The sequence below is a fragment of the Silurus aristotelis genome (assembly GCF_946808225.1).
Source record: "Silurus aristotelis genome assembly, chromosome: 22".
In the NCBI taxonomy this organism is placed as follows: domain Eukaryota; kingdom Metazoa; phylum Chordata; class Actinopteri; order Siluriformes; family Siluridae; genus Silurus; species Silurus aristotelis.
In genome coordinates, this window is record NC_139595.1 from 16,355,559 (window position 1) to 16,377,789 (window position 22,231).

Consider the following 22,231-nt stretch of genomic DNA (forward strand, 5'->3'; position numbering starts at 1 on the left):
TTTTCTGATTATGGTTTGCCTGTTGATCTTTTGTCTGATGTTGAATCTGATGTTTTGTCTAATATGTCTAAAGATAGTTTTTTGATCGGGTTTTTTCTAGTGGTGGTTTGTCTAATCATGGTTTGTCTGTTGAGGTTTTGCCTGGTGATGTTGCCTAATGAGGTTTTGTCCGGTGATAAGTTTAATAAGGTTTTGTCTGATGTTGCTGTCTAATGAGGTTTTGCCTGGTGATGGTAAGTCTGATAAGGTTTTGTCTGGTGATAAGTCTAATGAGGTTTTGTCTGGTGATAAGTCTGATGAGGTTTTGTCTGATGTTGCCTAATGAGGTTTTATCTGGTGATAAGTCTAATGAGGTTTTGTCTGATGTTGCTGCCTAATGAGGTTTTGTTTGGTGTTGATAAGTCTGATAAGGTTTTGCCTGGTGATGTTGCCTAATGAGGATTTGTCCGGTGATAAGTTTAATAAGGTTTTGTCTGATGTTGCTGTCTAATGAGGTTTTGCCTGGTGATGGTAAGTCTGATGAGGTTTTGTCTGGTGATAAGTCTGATGAGGTTTTGTCTGGTGATAAGTCTGATGAGGTTTTGTCTGATGTTGCCTAATAAGGTTTTATCTGGTGATAAGTCTAATGAGGTTTTGTCTGATGTTGCTGCCTAATGAGGTTTTGCCTGGTGATGGCAAGTCTGATAAGGTTTTGTCTGGTGATGTTGCCTAATGAGGTTTTATCTGGTGATCAGTCTAATGAGGTTTTGTCTGATGTTGCTGCCTAATGAGGTTTTGTCTGGTGTTGATAAGTCTGATAAGGTTTTGTCTGGTGATGTTCCCTAATGAGGTTTTGCCTGGTAAAGGTCTGATTAGGTTTTGTCTGATGTTTGCCTGTTGATGGTTTGTCTAATGTTTTACACTTAAATATAAATAAATACTGTATATATTTATACATATAGTGTACTAATGTGCAAAGATAAAAAAAAAAAAAAAAAAACAACAAAAGACACACAATTGCCCCATTGTGGATGCCGGACAGTTTTATTAGGTTAATAAGGGAAAAAAAGCCGAAGCATGTCAAACACAGCACTAATCGAATAGAGGATTCATTTCAGATCTTAACATGGTGTTCAAAACAGATAAGGAGATGATATGAAGCCTGGAAGCACTCAGATATTCCTAACTGACCCTATAAACAAAATGTATAAGAATTTCCCAACAAATCAATTCCTCTAATTAAAACTAACACCATTAGGTTCAACTTTCCACCACCGTAATTTATTTATTCTTCTCTACTAAATAAGCTTGTGCATAGAATTTAAATACATACTATAATGACCCCATACTCTGTTCATTATTTCACGAATTTGGGATTCAAAGCAATAGAAGAAAAAAAATCATATAATATTGCTAAATGTTTTAATGATAATATAACCGCATGAGGATTAAACCGTGTCAAATCCATGCATATCACGTATGGATTCGTGTTTTAAAAAACAAAAACAAAACATGGTCCCCATTGTAGGCTAAAGCAGATTTGATTAGATGTATGGATCAGCTCACATGCACACACAAACGTTCCTTTATACTAATTTCTACTGTAATATAATAATCAGGAGTGTCTCGAGACGCTTGCAAATCCAAGTGCGCCCTCTAGTGGCTCTAATCGCCATTTGTGCAGAAATCGAAAGCTAAATCTTAAAGCTAAAGAGGTTGTCTGATTAACATTGTTTAGATAATATATGGTAGTAATTCAAGGTCTTAATCTAATGTATTTGAGTGGAAGAGAAACACATGAAGGCCGTCAGCTTGAATGTGATCTCGTGCTGCGTCACTGCCAGATGTCGCCGTTGTCCCCGTTCTCGTGGAAACGGTGCAGGTGGTCCGAGTACCTGAAAGATGGACGGAGAAATGGAGGGGAAGGGAACAGGAAAGAGATTACACATTCATCCAAATTTCTATTAATAACTAGTCGATAATGAAAATGCATGACGGCCTGGGAGGTGGGCAGGATTGTGCGTGTCTTTCATTTGAGGTAAAACAGGATGATGCCGATGATGTCATCTCTGCTGCTAAAGACAATATTCAGTCCATCATGTCACTAAGCTGTGAGCTTGAAGCAATTTTGAAACATCCTGCAAACAGGAAGGATGCTACCGAGCTAGGAAAGGATTCCCATTCAGTTGTAGTTCCATGCTTCACCACTAGAGGCAGACTTACATTTTACCACTCATGATAAGTTATCTCTTCCTTCAAGTCCAAGTCAAATGGATTAAAGACAACAAGCGTGGATGGAAATGTGGATGATCACACTTAGCACTTAGTCACTAGTCAGCGTAGTGATCAGAGAGTCGGTCATTTTAAGAACCGCCTTAATTGCAGGTTGCTCCCTAAAGACCCCAATTTTTTTTTCTGGATGAACTCTTATCTACAGAAACGAGGTGGTATGAGAAAGTTTCGAGATCAGCTCTGTATCACATATTTTATGACATATTATATATCAATATTATATACATACACGCTACTATATACACACCATACCATATACCATGGCAAGGATGCCAGTGTATCAAACAATCAAACTAATTTATGAGATGTAATGAAATATTTAATTAACTGTTAATTAAAAAAAAAATTTAAATGTCTAGTTTTTTTTCACTGACTGATAAAAAGCTTCATCCTTCTGTTAGTGATAAACTTTCGGACACGAGGATGCAGACACATCGACTGAAATTGATTCATCTGTGTCTCAGAGTGTACAGAGCCAGGGTCCGGAACTCATGTACATGAAATAGCGATTGACAATCTTGAGCGATTGGGAGCTGACTGAGAGTCTCCCCTATGCTCCGAGTAGAAAAACATGACTGTGGTCCAGAAGTGTCAATAACACCGAATGGGTTTTCCCAAAAATTCAACACAATGTACAAACACTGGCAGATAAAAAGTATTAGCAATTTTAAAAGAATTATAATGATATATGACCTATGCTGTAGTGTGTGTGTGTGTGTGTGTGTGTGTGTGTGTGTGTGTGAGAAAACACTTACTTCTTAGCACAGTAAGCAGTACAGTCTCGGCCAATGCTCTCACTCCAGGCTGTTTTATAAAGTACCTAAAGAAAGAAAGAAAACATATATTCCATCTTATATCATTATATTATTACAGATCATTGATCATCTTGATGTTTTTAAGTGTAAAAATTACAGGAAAGTTCTGCTGGTGTCTGTCAAATGAATACAATAAAGCTGCTGAGTTACAATAAAATGCATCATATTATTCAAACGAATGCACCGTCTAGACATAACAGTTGCTCCAGGTTACTTACAGATTCATTAGGAATGATTAGTGATGAGCTTATTTTTGAAAGCTATTTCATTACCTGTAAAACGTTTGGAAACGTATTTCATGTTTTTTAAGAAACATGCATGTTCTAACATCATCCTTTGTTTCTATGCAACAAACCAATGAGTGGAAGAAAGTTCTGTTTACAGACGAGTCCGCCGCATTTTACATTTTTGGCAGAAAAACTTGACGGAGAACAGGAGGTTGTTTTGGAGCTAAGAAGGTTGGAGACTTATTTTGGATGAAAGCAAAAACTGAACCATCTTGGCAACCATTCCATACATGGAACATTTATTTAGAGAGCAAACAGTCGCCTGGAATGATTTCTATCGTGGAATTGGCTGCCCAGTCACCGCACCTAAATCCTATTGAACTGCATTGGGGTGAACTGGATCACGAGGTCAGAAAGAGATCTCCAACTACTGAAAAACACCTTTGGCAAGTTTTGCAAGAAACATGGCAAAGTATTTCAGCTGAATGTATCCAGATGCCAAGAGTGTGTAAAGCTGTTATTCGTGCTAATGGAGGAACTTTTAATGCCAATAAAGTAAATCTTCATACTGAAGATGTTTCCAAACACGTGTTGAAAACTAGCAGCTAGTAGGCTGGGAGTTTTAGACTTTTAATGGTATGTCAAAATTTTTTTCCCCAAATTCTTAAAAAATCTGAGGGACTTTGGACTTAATATCCAAAGGTCATGAGTTTAAATCCCAGACACACCAAGCTATCACCTACCTGGGCCCCTGAGCAAGGCCCTTAGCCAAAAACCGCTCAGGTCTTTAAATGAAAGTCATTCTAGGTAAAAGTGTCTGCCAAATGCTAAAAATGCATTTAATGTAAATCAGCTCATGTTCATGTATAGTTGACTCACATCCAAATCATTTTCACTTTTATTGCTACTGAGATAATAATTATTACACATATATCAGGAGTCAAATCTGCTAGTTTCCTGTGCACAAATAATCCAAAATCATTCGAATGGATCATTGCATGGTGCTTTAGCTTCTTTATAGCCACTTTAGACAAAATGGATGAGTGTAATCGAAAAGGGACTGTAATATAACGTAAGTGTAATTCTTTACCAGAAACACCAGGCAGTGGAGGAAGAGAGTGTAGAAGAAAGCAATAGTTCTGGCTATCTTGTTGGACAGGATGACACGACCCTGAAATACAGAACACACACACTGAATATTAGTCGTCCATATTTATATTATGGTCTGTCGGAATATACGATTCGGTTTGGCTGGAACGTGTGCATTTAATTGGTCAGTTTATTCTAAATGCCTTAACTGTATACACAGTTACAGTTTTACTAACTGCGGCTGAATGAGTAGAAATCTCCACATGCACACGCCAAAATCATCTGGAACATTTTCCCAGAAGAGTAGAAGTTATTATAAGAGCAAAAACGGCAACTTAATGTGAAATGGCACATACCAATCTTATGGGCAGGTGTCCAGAAATCTTTGTCTGTATATCGACATAATACAACTACAATCAAACTTTCCTTATAGGCAGGGTTGCCAGATATTTACCTAGTTTTTAACCTAGTTCCACACAAACTGAGGCCAAGGATGAGGTGGTGGAGTCATATTAGTAAATATGCCATATAATAAATTAGAAAAACAAGACAACGGAATACACAAGTGGGTTTTTATACAGTTCTGGCAACCCATGGGTGCTCACTAGTATAGTGTATGTGATTAGCTGCAGAAGTGAAAGCCTATGCCCTTATGGCGTGATAGGTGGCACTATGTGTAAGTGTCTTGCTAGTGTATTTGTGAGACAAACCAAGCTGAGGGTGGCCTTGTCCCATGGGCTGAGGCTCAGGTATCGTCTCTGGCGCTCCTGAAGACAAAAAATAACAAGATGAGAGATCACGTGAACAAGACGTTACACTCTGTGGTGATATCGGTTCAACACGTGAGTGTTCAGTCTAAACTCACCTTCTTGCTAAAGGAGGCAAAGGGGTCAAGTCTCTCTTCGTACTGAGAAGAGTAGCGCATCACAGTGTCATCGCTGCCTCCGCTCTACAGTATACACACACACACACACACACACAATCAGCATAATCGATTAAGTTAGCCCCAAGCTTATGAGTGTATTAGGAGTGTGCTGCTGATTTGTAAAGCCCTCCAAAGACAGCTCACACTCAGAGACAAACATTAATTGTCCTCATCTGCATACACCCTGGTAATCACCCAGATTCTAACTCACCTTAACCCACAGTTTAACTCACAGTATTACAGATCTAAAAAAGTGGTTTACATGGTATTAAGTGAGATGCTGAAGCAGCAGGTTTGAGGACTCACTCTGGTTGGGTAACTCTGCAGGAACTTGATCTTCTCGTACAGCTTGATGTTGTCGGCACGAAGGCTGTCCAGCTCTGACTGCAGGGCCTGCAGAGTCTGCTGCAGAGAACGATTCTCCTGAGAGATGGGGATCATGAGAGAGTCAAGGATACAGAAGCCGAAAACAAGAACATGAGTCGATTTAAGGAATACGGGTGCGAGTGGAGATTTGAGGAATACGGGTGCGAGTGGAGATTTGAGGAATACGGGTGCGAGTGGAGATTTGAGGAATACGGGTGCGAATGGAGATTTGAGGAATATGGATGCGAGTGGAGATTTGAGGAATACGGGTGCGAGTGGACTTGGATACGGACACAAATAGACTTGAGGAATACAGTTGCGAGTGGAGACTTGACAAAAAAAGGCACTCACACTCTCTAGTTCCTGGTTGCGAGCTCGGAATCGCTCTCTCTGGCTGGAGATGATGGACAGCAGAGAGTCCATCTGACCCTGAGGAAGCTCAGCCTGAGACAGCATGCCCATTCCTGCAACACACACAGGATTATTCATATCGTCTCAGGTCTATGTAGTACAGTGCGTGCAGTGTGCGTGTGTTACCTGTGAACAGAGCTGTGGCCTCTTTAATAGGCTCAGGAATTTGGTCCATGCTGGTTAAGTCCGCCCCCTAGTGGACACATTATAGGTTTTAGAATCTCACTCACACTTTTTCATATTTCATTTCACTGTAATTCTCTGGAGTCTGCGCTCCAGTGCAGTCTGTGTGACATACCTCAGCATCGGGCCGTGACAGGGAGGACATGGCCTGGATGGTGCTCAGGTCATGCTCCAGTTTGAAAATGAGCTCCTTCTGTTCAGCGCTGGTCTTCACTGCGGCTGAGAACTCCAACTGAAGTGTAGTGTAGCGTCCTGTCTCAAAGAAACACGTCATATTGCACCAATCACAACATCAACACACTGAATTCAAAAACTTTATTAACCAGCAAATACCACATAAGCAAAAGAAAATAAATAAATCCTACAATAAACTTACCTGAATTGAGTATTTTATTTGTAATGATCGTTTATACACTCGGAGGGAAAAGAGATGGAACAGGTTTGGCTGTGTAGATGTTACACAAGGAGACACTATACTTTGTTTGCCATAAACGTACGTGTTTGATGTTAAATCACTGTTTAGTACCACATACAAAACCGGGTGTTTCATGAGGAAAAACACGAGGATGCGCTGTTATTCTGAAAAAAAGCCGTGCTATAGGAAATGCACCTGGACGATAAAGCATACCATATTTTCTCAAATAAGGTCTACATTGCCCTTCAATGCACTTCAATTTCGTGACCAGGAAGTGTGCAGTGTTTCTACTTCAGTGTTCTTTTCAATAAGCAAATATTGGAAATATCAATCCAGATTTTTTCAAGAGGAGAAAATTTGCAGCAGAAGGAAGACTGATGAAAGATGGGAAAGCGAAAATATGCGTTCGTGCAAAGCCGGTGTGTATTTTGTGAGTCGGTGGTAAACCCAACATGGTTGGAATGCTAAATATACCCCTTCAAGAAAAACATTAAATTGTCCAAGAATTTCAACCTTAATAAACACCCACAACATGGACTGTGTTTTAGATTTTGGGTTTACAAGGGCCTTCTTACTCAAGGGCCCAGGATCTTGGCTGGGATATGAACTCATGACTTTTGTATATGCAGAATGACTCAACCAATGAGCTACCATCCCCAACCTATGCAAACTATGGAAGGCTAGAAATGAACTCTAGTAACCCTAATATCACTAAATGCACTAAAACCCCTTTGATCCCAGATCTTTAAAATTTTCGACGTCCATGTATTCAACACTTTCACATCACCAGCCAACAAAACCCGCGGCCACGCGCTTGTCCTTGGACTCACGATGGAGGAGCAAAGGGAATAAATAAAGGGACGATTCACGAGCCATGTGTGTTTGTATAAAAGATATTTACTTCAATTATCACACCTAGGGTGCTAGTGAATAATAATAATCATAATAACAATAATAATAATACATTGTGAAGATTTCTTACAGTGATATTGCTTCTCCATATTGTATAAGGGACTGTCTTACAGTGCTGAGAACAGACTACATGACACAAAAAAACAAAACAAAAAAAGAAACAAAATATGGGGATAAAAACCTCTTTAAAAAAAAAAAAAAAAAAAAAAAGACCAGAGGAGAAAGAAGGTGGATATTAATGCTGAACCCAATACGAGGCGAGGTTCAGAGGTGAACGGAGAGAGATAGTGAGATAAAAAAAAAGGCTAAAGGCAGTACACGTTTCAAAAATGCTCATGCAGACTGACGTGACGAGGTCACACTGAAACACATTGGTGGAGTTCGGGAAGATCGCTTCTACTACTTCATTTATTTTTTTTTTTTTTACATTTTTTTTTTTTAAACGTGTTACAATAAAAAGTGGAGGATCGTCTACGTTCGGAGGCATGATGGGATTGCTTTGCAGAATCTGTCTAGCTGGGTCTATGGTACCAATATCTAGTTGAAAGTATGAGGAACAAAACACTTGAACGGCAATCACGTGTGTAAAAATAAAAACAAACAAAAAACAAAATGGAGAACTCGCTCCAGACGGAGTACACATAGTACTGACTCATGAGTTTGGGGTGTGTGTGTGTGTGTGTGTGTGTGTGTGTGATTAAGTGAGTGAGTGAGCACCCAAACTGGAGTCAGACTGACAAATCTCTTAAACACAAACCCCAGAATTATGTGTGTTTAGTGAAAGCGCTAATTAGAGCTCGAGAGAGAGAAAGAACGGTGAGACGAGACGCTACGCGACGCACCGAGACGCCCGACTCCGTCTCGAAACTTCAATGTGAAGTCGCAATTTGGTGACGTGTGAAGTTTAGAGCTGAGACAGAACGACAGGGTCGAAAAAAAGGGAATCTCAAAATGCCAAAAAGAACACAACCCACTCACACACAAAAAACAAAGTATTTACACATCCTACCGAACAAAACCATGTCGAGACACACAGACCTCAACAGAGTCTCAGGGAACGTCTGACATAATCTTAGTATTTGGCATGATCCATATCCGTCCCTCAAAAAAAAGAAAAAAGACCTTTTCTCGAAGGTCTTTTCCATAATCATGATCTGATAAAGTTTGTACATCTTATTACAGATACTATACATAAAAAGTGAGCGCGACATTATTATTTTTTTTTAAATCGTTATTTTTTTGTAGATTTTTTGGACTTTGTGCACGCCTTGAACCCGTTCATAGTGAGTGCTTATCAAACCTTATCAAACGCCAGTGGACAAAATAAAAATTTGTTCTATACGATATATATGCGAGGGGGCTTTGAGGCCTCTGGCACTTTTTAAGGCTGGGTTGTGGGTGTAGCCCCAAATCCCCCACCCCCTCTTTTTTTTTTAATTCTGTGTGTCAGTCCTGATATAATCCCACCCCAGATAATAAAGTAGTGTCCCAGCTTTTCCAAAGCTTCAGCTGAAAACCCGTCCTTTTAGAAAAAAAGGCTAGAAATCTGGCAGGGTGACTTGAAGTAGTAAAGTGATCAAAGGTGAGGAGGAGCCACAAAATGGCCGATAAGTCGTTTTTTTTTTTTTTTAGCATTGTATTTTTAAATTTTTTTTTTTTTTTGAAAAAACAAACGTCTAACTGAAACAACTTCTTACAAAATGCTTTCGTGACCCGGTTTGAGATAATGCTCAAAACAACAGTTGACCAAATTCACGAGTACAATTTCATCAACGAATCGTCAAAAAAATCAAGCCGGAGAAATTAAATATATAATGGATCCAGTTAGCAGCAAAGACTACGGTTCAATTCTACAATTAACCCCATGACTATTAAATCGATTATTATTATCATCATCGTTATTATTATTATCAGAAAAAAACAAAAACAAAAACAAACGAGCATCTTCACCCCTTTCGGGATTCGGGATGATTGAGCGATTTATGACGTATTAAAACTTGACACGTTCGTTCTAAAGCTTATTCGTATAAAAAAATGTGTGAGCGAATGGTTTCTACACCGTCACACTAATGCTTTAAATGAACATCAGAAACAAACAAGGGGAAAAAAACAAACATCAAACTTGGCGTGCGTTCGTGTCCCAGTGATTCCGTTCAGTTCAGAAGAATCCACTTCATATCGAGTACAAAACTACGGAGGCTCGTTTGTCCTGATAAAGAGGCCAGTGTCGTCCTGTGCACTTTCCGCTACGGACCAAAAAACAAACAGAACAAAGCAAAAAAAAACTCACTCAAGAAACAGCTCGAAACACGGTACGATGTGTCTCGGTAAAATTCTGTACAACGTTTGCATGGTGGTGTATAGAATATCTGATTTACTTCGGTAGAAAAATAACAGTTCGTTCTTGAATTCACAAAAATGCGCTCGTAAGAAAGTCAGAAATTCGCGGTTGAGGATAAACGTAATGAAGGAAAACGAGGGCCAAAGTGGTGGAGATGGTGGTTGGAGGAGGGAAAAAATGGGGGTCGCTGACCTGGAATTCTAAAATAAAGACTTCCTCGAGTAGGCATTTAGAATCCTTCAGAATATCGTCAGAAGGCTGCGTATGTAGGCTGCATTTCTCAGCAGCGTTTATTGGACAGCTCTCGTGTTCGGTTTCGGACGCGTTTGAGACGCCACGTGACGTGAGCCTAGTGCACGTTGTCGCTCGAATGATTTTGCGATCTGAGCGCATTTCAAGATTATTGCCAAACAGAAAAATATCAAGAGTTGCTTCCTGCAATGCTTAATAATTCAGTTAAAAAGAAAAAAAAGCAATCAAAAAAATTTGCACTGAAACTCTATTAACGTCCTCGAGAAGCCGCGTCAACGCATCTACAGATACACTACACAGACAAAAGTATTGGGACACCTGACCTGCACAGCCATATGTGGTTCTTCCTCAAATTCTTACCACCAGGTTGGAGGCACACAAATGTATAGAATGCACATGGACATGAACATAAACCAGAAGCTCCATGAACGTATGTGTTGGAAGATACCGAGTGATTTAAAAACTATTGAACACCTTTTGAGATAAACTGGAACTCTGACTGCACCCCAGGCCTCTTCACTTTACCTCCATCAGTAACCTGACGTTAATGTCTAAATCCCCAAAATCTAATGTAACACCTTCTCAGAAGAATGGAGGTTATTATAACAGTAAATGTGGATTAAATGTGGGATTAAATGGAAAGTTCTAAAACACATCAAATCTTATAGTCAGGTGTCCACAAACTTTTGTCTGTATAGTGAATATATTGTTACTGCTACATGCCTATTTTCGAGTCAGAATCTGAATATTCACCCGAACAAAAATGATCTTCAATGAAGACATTTGCAATCTCAATCCACCGCATCAGCCGCTACGAGCATCTGATCCGCATCCCGAGAACTCAACTTTCCTTACACAATGGATGAACTCCCACGGATGATCAAAAACCTTTTCAGTGTGTCGCTTCTCAGAAACGGATCAGTGCCTTACTTTATAAAGTAAAAGAGCAAAAAAAAAAAAAAGAACGAAGCAGAAATGAACACGTCAACAGCAGTTGGAATCGTAAGCGAAAGGATAAAGTTCTTTACTAAGGAGTTTCGTCATCAAACCTTTTTGAGGTCTTAAAACGATTTCATTACAAGGTGGAAAATTGTGTGGAAAAGAAACAAACGAAGGAAAGAAACTGCAGAACTCTTTTTCCTGTCTTTTCGCCTGAGCTCAGGTAAAGGGGGAATAAACGCAGATGGAACAGGGAGGAGGTGGGATGTGATTAAAAAAAAAACAAAAAAAGGTTGACCTGATAGATGCACTTTCGCATGCACACAATAACCCGTTTTAGTACAGTATTTGGTTTCTTAAAAAAGAGCTGCTGTAAAGGATTCTCTCTCTTTTTTTTCTTGTTTTTTTCTCCCCGACAAAATACAAAACAGCAGGTGAAATCATGGGTCTAAATTCTTCTTCGAATCGTGTAACAGATACGCATGAACCACAAAATAAAAGTGAGCAGGGCAGGACAACATGTCATGGGAAAAACAAACTAAAAAAAAAAACCGACAAAAAAAAAAAACCAAACCAAACAAAAAACTTCAACACGGGTCCATTCAAGTGACGTAACTCAGTGTTCTCATCAGTGTATGAATAACTTTGCATAAAAAGAGAAAAGGAAACTTCTTCCGACTGACCAGTCAGTACAAAACAGCGACACGCAACGGTGAAAAGAAGGGAAGGAACGGAAAAAGAGAAATAAAGAAGGATAACCTCGTGCACCAAGAACGAAAAAGGGAATCCGTGTAAAAATGAAACCATAACTAATTCAGTAAATCTGCCAAAACTGGAGGATCTCATCGGACGTGTGAAACAACCTCGGAGTCAAAACCGTACTGCGGGAAAACTTTCCGAGAGTACGAGCAAAACCCATTAAATGTTAAAGGCAGGAGAAAGAACTTGGTGTTCTTGTGCATTTGGGGGCCAAAAAAAAAAAAAAAAAAGTGCAGTGATGAGTACTGAGCATTTTTAAAAGAGAGCCAATGTTTAGTGTTGAATCGTATTTTTTGTAAAAGATCATTAGGATTAGTGTTTTCTTTTGTCTCGGCGCTGAAATCCTGAATGCGTGCAAGATTGTGCTTCTCAGTGACGTTTTTTTTTTTTTTTTGTGTGCAGTCAGGAAGTGCTTTAGCTACAAACTGGATATTGTGATATAAGAAATCAGGGCGTGTAAACTTATGAGAGTGCTTTAAAGACTGGAACTCGAAAGGCAGATCGGATTTTTGTGAATTTCGTAGGGTTTATAACCTTCGATTTAGAGTTCCATGTTGGTAATTGCATTACCGTGTCGCAAATAATGAAAAAGCGATGCTTGTGTGACAGAGAGCCTTTGGCTCCTTTAAAATAGAAAGGAGGATTATTATTATTATTTTTTTTTTTGCGAGATGCAAATCGCAGTGTGCTGCTTTAAGTGCTTGGAAAGACGATTCATTGAACCTGTAAAGGGCTTTCGCGAAGTATAAGAATAATAATCTCAGCGGCAGTAATACAGTTCACTTGTACGTATTTAAAAAAGAAATAGCTTCGCTCCTTTTTTTTTTTTTTTTACCTCCGTCTTTGTGCTTTAAAAGCGCGATGCGGTGCGGGTATAAGGCCGAACGACGTCCGCTCTGAAACTCTGGAACGAAGTGTTAAAATGAAAGAGATGGAAATGATGAATTAAGTGCAAATGGTTCATTGGAAACAGCTCGTGCTCAGTATTCACAGCACTGCACTCAGGACCATTCAGCAGGACGGAGGAACGGGGTCGACTAATCTCATTACATATGCTGCTGGCGTGGATATTAATGCTTTCTGAAGTTCCAACGTTTTTCTTTTTAACACGTTTATGTTAAAATGTTAATTTATTTATAAATTTTTTATACAAAATGAAATGTTCAAGATTTGGGCTTATATAAGTGCCAGATTTAGCAAAAAAAAAAAAAAAAAAAGGAACGCAGTATGTTTCTTAATTGTCGTTTTTTTTTTTTTTTTTTTTTTTTTTTTTGCTAAATCTGGCACTTATAGTGATAAAAACATTTTCTTAAATAATAATAATAATAAAAAAAAAAATTTATTAATTTTTTTTTTATTTACTTTACAAAAGAAGTATATTGTAATTTTTTTCTGAATAAATAAACAAAACAAAAAAACCTGTTTTATGTCATAATAATCTTTCCCTTCCTTCACAATGCTGTTTTAGTCGTCATCATGCTACAGCTTTCTGTACTGAATTTCACTGTATGGCCACTGAAAATGTTGAATTCGAATCTCCAGACATGGTGTGTCAGTTCACCAGATTCCACCAAACAGTTTTCCAAAGTCCTCACTGAATAACATCCTATGTAGTGAACAGAAACAGTAAATAAAATGCCAATTAAGACTATACCTATAAGCCAAAACGGGATATAGAAATACATATACACGATACGGACAAAAGTATCGGGACTCCCGACTTCTCCAGTGATATGTGGTTCTTCTCTAAAGTGTTACCACAAATAGTAAAGGATGTCTTTGAACGTGGCATGAAATTTTCTCGATATTTGAACTAGGATTCCGAAACCGTCAAAAGCATAAAGATATGCTTTACATGGGTTGGAGTGGAAAATCTAAAATCCAAAATCTAGTGGAAAAACTTCCCAGAAAAGATATTAAAACAGGCAATGGAGACTAAATGAGGAGTGGGATGTTCGAAAAAGCACATGAACCTTGTGCTCAGATGTCCACAAACTTTTCTCCATATAGTGTATATATAAGGATATAAATTATTCGTTAATATATTATAGTTTTTCCGGGTCATGAACCTTCCAGAGGGTATCCTGAACATCCTCAAAAGGATAATGTCACTACTAAAGACAATTCAGATCATAACATCACTTGCGATAAAGTACAGATTCTGAAACGCAACCTTTTTTTCTCCTCAATTAAATAGTTACTTCTTTTTTTAAACAATGACTTGTATGGTGTACGTCTCGAAAATTAAGCTGGTCTTATTTTTATGCATTTTAAACATTTTCTGAAGCAGCCCAAATGCTTATCATAAGCACGCCTTGATATTTTCCCCCTGATTCGAGTGTTCATTTGAAAGAAAAGAAAAAAAAAAGCACAAACACCAAGCTCTCCTGATGCCTCAACGTCAATGTACTCGAGGGTCAATGCTGAAATAGTGCAGACTTTTCAGTAACGTATGGGCGAGGGGACAAAAAAATACACGCTGTCGAAACCGAAAAGTCTCCAAAAGATTCAAACACGGAACACACACAGTCGGTGATCGTCTAGTCCCGATCGCGCCATTTCTAGGGAAGTCCGCAATCTCTAAAGCGCAGAGAGAAAGAAACGCCAGTGTACACAGGGCCTGAGAAATACAAAACGCGCTTGCTAAGAAAATACGCTCAAATGTCAGCAGGGAACGCGTGAAGCTTTTTTCCCCCCAAAAACGGGTCGAACGAGATCAGTATTATCAGAGGATACAAAATCAGATGCTTCGTACTACGTGAGAGAAAAAGAGAGTAAAAGAACGACAACCAAAAAAAAAAAAAAAGAAAAGAAAATCGATCGATAGAATAAACAATAAGCGAACAGCTATTAGTCAGCCGTTAAATGCCGTCGTGATCGTTTCCAAAGTGACATCATTAGATCTCAAAAGCGCGACAGAAACGCGTTCAAATAATCCGCAGGAATTCATTAATATACAAACGCATGAGAACTAAATCTTGGAAATATTACCCAATACTGCCGGCAGTCTAAAAATCAGTCTACAATTACAAAAAAAGAAAAAAAAGTAACTTGCCCTCTTTATAAACCGCAACACAATAATAAAAACAAACAAATTCGTAAAAACACAGCACCTATAAATAAGCCAAATAAACTTATAACTCTATGATGATGCTTTAGGATATGGCAATAAAAAGATTAAAACTTAAAAAAATAAAATAAAAAAAATCCACAAAATAAAATACAAATGAAAAGAAACGAAAAAAAGGAAGAAAGAAAGGAATAAATTCCTCTACTTCATTAAAAGTCTAGTAATGATAATGATTGGTAAATAACAGTTTATGAGAAGAGAGGACGTGGGGCAGTCTACACTGCACTCTACATATGTGTGTGTGTGTGTGTGTTAGTGTGTGTGTGTGTGTGTGTAATATGTACATCCGATCTCATGCTTAAAATGACACACAGGTGTACACAGAGGGGAGGCAGTGGATTGGCAGGCACTGAGAGCTTGTTCGGGGTTCGAGAGGAAGTGCAGTGTCTTCACGCACAGCGGCTCCTCCTTCGAAGGGTTACCTTAAGCTTCGGGAAAAAAAATTATAATAGAAAACGAGAAAAGGAGCCAAATATTCTGCACAGATTCCAAAGACAGAAATTTGGTTGGAGCACTTTCCTTTTTTTTTTCTTTACTTTCTTTGAGGAAGAAATGCATCTTGAAGCAATACTTTGGTATTATGTACTTGGTGCTCAAATGGTGTCAAATGTAACAGTATTTCTGGGGACTGCAAAAGCCCCCAGGTACCCTTTAGAGAGGAACGAGGGAGTCAAAATTTGGAATCGAGCCCCGCCATTCCATAACGAAAAATTCTCGTATTCTTAGAAACCCAGCGCGCACTACTTTTGTATCGCGGCCAAATTGTGGAGTGTATCTCGATTTCCATCGTCGATTTATTTATTTATTTATTTGCTTTTAAAGTGAACTGTGCATCTCTTGGCGACGTCAGAGGAAAAACTTTGACCCTCCCCGAAGACTTCTAACAGTACCACTTATTGTATTGAATGAGTACAGTACAACCCTCCCATCCTCGATCCGTTCCTGCAACAGATGCCGACGCTTTTTCCGTTCGCTTAATTTATTCTTTTTTTTACGGTCCGTTATAATCGTATCTTTATTTACATTTTTTGTTTTTGCTTCTTCTTCAAATTTTTTATCTTTTTGTTTCCTTAACGCGCTCTAAAACCGTAGAATGTGGCGTGAACCGTGCTGTTGAAGCCGTGAAGTCGATGTGCACTATTAAAGAGCTCTACATGACGAAATATCACTAGCTACCACGATATATTCTCGTTTTTGTCCTTTTTTTTCTCTTCTTAAAACCTTTTTTTTTGACATACAAAAATTGTGAATTATTGTGTTTTGTTTTTTTTAAAAAGCTTTTCTCAGGTCAATTCTCCCTTCCAAAAAGTGTGTTTTTTGTGTCCTTTAGAGTCAATAGACTGTGCAATCTCTTAGTGGCAACCGAATTGCTATATATATATATATATATATATATATATATATATATATATATATATATATATATATATATATAAATATATATAACCTTGTTCTTCATCAGAGGACTTCCTGTTAGAAGAAAAAAAAAGAGTGAAGAAATGTAGGAGGTCCTCAGCCATTAAATGGCGGGTGTGTAAGGAGAGATGGGAGATGTGAGGATGAACATCCGATTCCCTTCCTTCAGTAACTATGTCTTTTTTTTGTTCTCAATCCTCTTGTTTTTCAGCCAGGCATAATGGAGTAGGTTAAAAAATATTACGCGCACACGTCGATTACAAAAAAAACGGAAAAAAAACAAACAAACAAAAAAACAGACAAAATGAAAAGAAGTGTAACAGTAAATCAACAGTGTGAAGAATCAGAGCTCGGAGTCTGTGCACACTGGGGCGAGTGTGCTGATCCTCCCCCTTGAAGTGTGCCTTTGAAGGAAAGAGCCCTGGGTGAGAGAGAGGCAGCTTAATGCTGAGTTCTGGGTGTTTTTTTTCGGGCGTCGTGGCCGACGGGACGGCTAAGTGCTTCAACTCGGTACAAGAATCCGGAACGATCCGATTCCTCTTCTTATACGCACTACTGCACTTATTCACTTCTTTCTCCTCCTCTTCAAAAAAACCTTTTTTTTTCAAGTCTCATGGCCGCACTTGACTTTGGCTATGCCCTCAGGAGGTAAAGCATCTCCTCCTAGGTCAGATTAGGGGTAGTAGGGAGGATGTGTGTGTGAGAGTGTGTTTTTGTGTGTGAGACAGAGAGAGAGCATGAGGACGCTTGCGAGAACTCAGAACTCCCATTCGGACGGCTCCTCTTTGCTGGCTGCTTTCTCCAGCCGGTGGATGATGTTATTGAGGTTGGCGGCTTTCTTTTTGCGCAGGCTGTTGTCCTTGGGGTTGCGCGAAAACCCGAACAGGCCGAGGGCCGAAGTGCCGCCCTGGTGCCCGCTGGTGCCAGGTCCTTCGGTGGCTGAGGTAGTGGGGTCTCTTGGGTTCGGCGAGTTAGACGGAGTGGGCTCCCTGGGCATGTCCTCAGGGCCGGAGGAGGGCTTATCGTCACCGGGGGCATCGGGTCGCCCCTCGGCCGTGCCGTCCGAATCTGTGCCGTCGCATCCGTCGCCTGCTTTTCCTGCATGGACCGAGGGGGAGCCGCCTTCTCCTGCTGAAGCAGAGCCTGAGCCTGCTGCCTGGATCTCCTCGATGAAGAGCTCACGACGAATACGAGACCTGGAGAGAGAGAGAGAGAGAGAGAGAGAGAGAGAGCGAGAGAGAGAGAGAGAGAGAGAGAGCGAGAGAGAGAGAGAGAGAGAGAGAGAGAGAGAGAGAGAGAGAGAAAGAGACAAGAGAGATTAGAGAATTATACTGAATCCAAATATGTAGTGTGCATTTAATAAGAAAAGAATTGGATGAATTATTGGATGGATGGATGTACAAATGTATAGATAAATGAATAGAAAAAAAATACATGAAATGGGAAAACCGTATGTGGAGAAATACAGAGTAATGTAATGATGACAGGTTCAAGTTGAGACATGTAAAAAGAATAGATGAAAGGATATTTGGATAGATGAATGGATGGATGGATGGACGGACAGAGAAATGCATAAACTGATATGTAGGAATATACAGAGTGATGTAATGAAGAAAAAAGAATCTTGGTGAGACATGTATAAAGAGCTGTATGAAATGACATCTGAATGGATGGATAGATAGACAGATGCATGGATGGCTGTGGAGAGATGGATGGAAACATAAAAAGAAGAATAGGGTACGCTTGTACACAAAGGGAAGAACTATAATACATGGATAGATGAAAAAATGCATGGTCATAGGAATAGACATGGGAATAGGTTTCAGTAGAGGAATGCAAAGATAAGACAGGAATGATGGATGCATTTATGGAGGAATACAAAGGGAGTGTATTGGGAAAGAGAGATACATGAACGGATTTGTGGATGTTCAAATAGAACGCTGCATGGACAGAGAAATAAACCAAAACATGAAGGTATGTTTAATAGAGGAATGTACTAATAGGGCCGCAAATGTATGGAGGGATAGATGGATGGATTGATGGACCGACAGAAGAATGATAGAAGGAATGAATGGAGGTATTTAGGAAGGATGAGATGTATTTAACGCTATCGCATCCTAAGACATCCTATGCAATTGTGTGCCCCCAACTTTGTGATAAAGGGCTGGGAAAGAATCACATATGGCAGAAAAAGTCAGATGTCCAAATACTTTTGCCAGTATAGGGTAGACTTTCCCCGCATTGTTTCTATAGCGACGGCTTATTTACAGGGACTCGAACCCAAGATTATAAATTAAACAAATGAATTATGTCCCAAAGACCGTACCTGTAGTTGTGGAACCAGTTGATAACGGTGCTGGTTTTGAGATTGAGCTGAGTTGCTAGTTCCTCGATGGTCTTGGGAGAGGGGTAGGGCTTCTGCTGGTAGGCCCGTTTCAGCGCCTCCTTCTCTTCGGGAGCCAGAACCACCCGCGGCTTCTTCAGATGCTGCTGAGGGTGGTGCTGAGGGCTGGTGCCTGGGCCGAACTCCGCAACCGTAAGGATACTGTCCACCGGCTGGACGTCGCTAACCGAACTGTGGCGTCGCTTCATGTACGCTGTGGAAACACAAACAGAACTTGTTAGTTGCATCAGCAGCACTTAGATATTACTGTACAACAACGACTAGCGGAGGAGGAGAAGCACTTGAAAAGCCTCCCGCATCATTCAAATCACACATATGGGAGCAGTTTCATTCCTTGTAATAAACGGAAAGCAAATTAATTGCCCCCCCCCCCCTTTTTTTTACTGATACGAAAAATGATCCGATCCGTGACTCAAAAACCGGAATGCGATCCGAACCGGTTTGACTTTTGTGAGGCGTTGCACCGCTTACTCCAACCCATGGAAAGTCATGCTGGAACAAATTTAGTCCAAGCGAAGGGAAAATTTTATTTCCATTTTGTGCTTCGTCTAACTTTTGGAAGAACCACATACGGCTCCAAAAGTCAGGTTCGGAGCGGACGACGGCGTTTAGGGCTCCACAGGAACGCACCACGTGTTAAACGCATGATTCTGTTTCGTGCGTACAGGTGCAGTCAAAAAAACAAACACCACCAGGTGTCAGGATTGCGCTGAACATATGCAGCGTGCGCAGTGTAAATTCCAGCGGGGGAACGACTCGCATCATATATTTGGATTATGACGACATGTTTCCTACGCTGGGTTTGTTTGGGAGGGGTTCAAAATTTACTGCTCGACGGAGATTCATAATTCGGAAATCGGGTTCCATGATCTGCAAAAGCGCAGACAAAAAAAGGAAATAAATAAATGAAAACGAAAAAGGACTGGCGAGACGAAGAGCCCGATGATATAGAGACGTAACCATCTGTGGGTTGTTACAGTGATTTCAGCGTTAAGGAAGGCATAAATAAACTCACACACACCCACACACACGCACACACACATACACACACAAAATAATAGTATCAGCGCTAGTCTGCTCCGAGCCTGGTCACTGTATTGCGTAAACTCTCTCAGTTTAACTTTGTGGAGGTCAGGAAGCTGGCAGCGCAGCTCGAACCGGAGCTGATGAAAGGGTCGTGATTGCTCATCACTATGCCGTCAGGGTGTTTTATCCCTCAGGGGTCACTGTGTGCGCCGTTTCCTTTTTTTAAAGATGGTATACGAGGTCATGGGTCTATCGCTGTGGCTATCGGGGCAGTTTAAGAAGACATCGAGTTCAGCACGTCTCTGACACCGAAGGGGCCTGGATAAGCTGGGGTGGGAGTTCAGCATGTCAGGGTTCCTACACAGTTTTCCATATTCCATATCCAAATATGCTGACTTCCCTAAAGAAAAACTGTAAAAACTATGATGCGTTTTTTCTCGTTGCCGCCAACGTTTCAAATAGCTGAATAAAATAGGGTAACAAATTAAATAGGGCAACAGTATGAGAAAAAATATGTCAATATTCAGCGTTATATTTATTAATCCACACCTGGAAATTCCATACATTTTTAATACTATGGGTACGCAAATGCTGCTCAGGAGCATCGCCCAGGAAAAGAGCAGCGGTGGAAAGGAGCGTTAAACAGGCCTAATCACTCCAAGAATGTTCACTTAGCGCCACTTCAGGCGAGAAAAGAGGGATAGATTGAGAAAGAGAGATGATGACGATGAGCACACAGGACACTGAATAAGAGAGGGCATGGTCTGTCACATCTAATGAAAGGAGTGACACGGTGGCGGCTGATGAGGGATGACAGCACAGAGGGGATGACTCCCCGAGGAGGAGGGAGAGAGAACGAGAGAAAGGGATGGTGAAGGAAGAAAGGATGAGAGCAAAAAATATACAATAACATGACGCCAGGCTTTTCTAATTGTTAGGAAACAAACATGTGGAACAATCGCTCTCTCTCTTTCTCTCTGTCCATCAAGCGGGAAATATCTTTTACCTATACGTCCATACGTATATACAATAAACAAAGTCCACTACAGCAACCAACGAAGTGGGGAAAAAAATACTCGCACAATAACTGGGTTGAATACGTTTGTACACCCTGTAAATTATATGAAAAATGTTTGTAACACGCCAACAGATGGCAGCACAAGGCTTAAACGCACAGTCACAGGAAGCACCAACCGTCATGTCAGTGTGCCAAAATACTGTGCAACTGGCGCTGTTCTGAACCCGTGTCTTTACCACAGGTCGCTGTTCTGACAAAGCGCGCACCCTGTCTCTGAGCTCTCCTCAACCCGATATTCTTGCCAGAAGCAACATGACCTCACTTCCATGCCTACCCTACCCTGCGGACTTCGCCTTCTTCCTAAAGATGAAGATCCAGCTCAAAGGTCACCGTTTGACACCATTGTGGAGATCCAGCACGAATCGCAAACGGTGCAGACCTCCAGGACACGTTCCCGAAGTGGCAGGAGTGCTGGGAGCGCTGTAATGCTGTGCAAGGCGACTATTTTGAAGGTTATGGTGTGTAAATGTAAATAAACAAAAACTTTTCTTGCAAAAAAGACACTTTTTAAACCTACCTTCCCTTATTTCAAGTCCCTATTACTTATATTACAGCAGTTCCGGATCTACTGACTTCCTCTTTAAAAAACAAATCTCCACATCTATCAGGCTGAGAGCAGATCTCTTGTGCACATCTCTCTTCCAGTCATTCCACGCCCTCCTAACAGGATTTAGATCTGGGATATGACTGAATTCTCTCCAAAGAAACTTTGATCCTCAGAAAATGTTCCTTCGTAAAACTGGATTTGAGTTTCGACTCGTTGTTGTGCTCTTCGTCATCAGTTGGAGGTTTTGTGCCAGAAGAGATCCATCCATGAGACGATGAGGAAAAGCAGCTCCATAGCATGATGCTTCCACCACCATGCTTCACTGTAGCTATAGTGTTTTAGGGGTGATGAGCTGTGCCAAACATTCTACCACGTTCTTATCAGACCGTAACTAAGAATGACTGCATGCTTTGGCAACTGATTGAACGTGAGGAAGGGCTTTTATCTAACCATCCTACCGCACAGACCACACAGAGACACACACAGAAACTTGTCAGATATTCTTGCGACTCCTTTCATTTTGCTCCCAGCTCTTCCTAACGAGGCTTTTCATCTTGTTCTTTCATCAATCTCGCAGGGACGTCCTGTTCTGGGTAAAGTCAACGTGCTGCCCTATTTTCTCCACTTTATGATGTTGATGACGGTATTTATGTTGTTCCGTTGGTACATCTAACGCTGCGGAAATGATTCCTCCTGATCATTCCCGGTCTACAATAAAATGGCGT

The 22,231-nt window shown here is 40.3% G+C and overlaps 1 protein-coding gene and 1 long non-coding RNA gene across 2 annotated transcripts in view; one reads left to right on the forward strand and one right to left on the reverse strand.

Annotated features, from left to right (window-relative positions):
- The window catches only part of LOC310717771, a 339,024-nt gene that overhangs the window by 158,273 nt on the left and 158,520 nt on the right, over positions 1–22,231 (forward strand). The window lies entirely within an intron of this gene.
- Positions 16,655–22,231, reverse strand: part of LOC310717767 (homeobox protein cut-like 1) — a 124,355-nt gene continuing 118,778 nt past the window's right edge. The window contains exons 23-24 of the mRNA XM_083526219.1: positions 18,778–19,048; positions 16,655–17,647 (exon numbers count right to left, since the gene is read on the reverse strand). Coding sequence (XP_083382345.1) covers positions 17,209–17,647; positions 18,778–19,048 — 710 coding nt within the window. The 3' untranslated portion in view covers positions 16,655–17,208. The remainder of the gene's footprint in view (positions 17,648–18,777; positions 19,049–22,231) is intronic.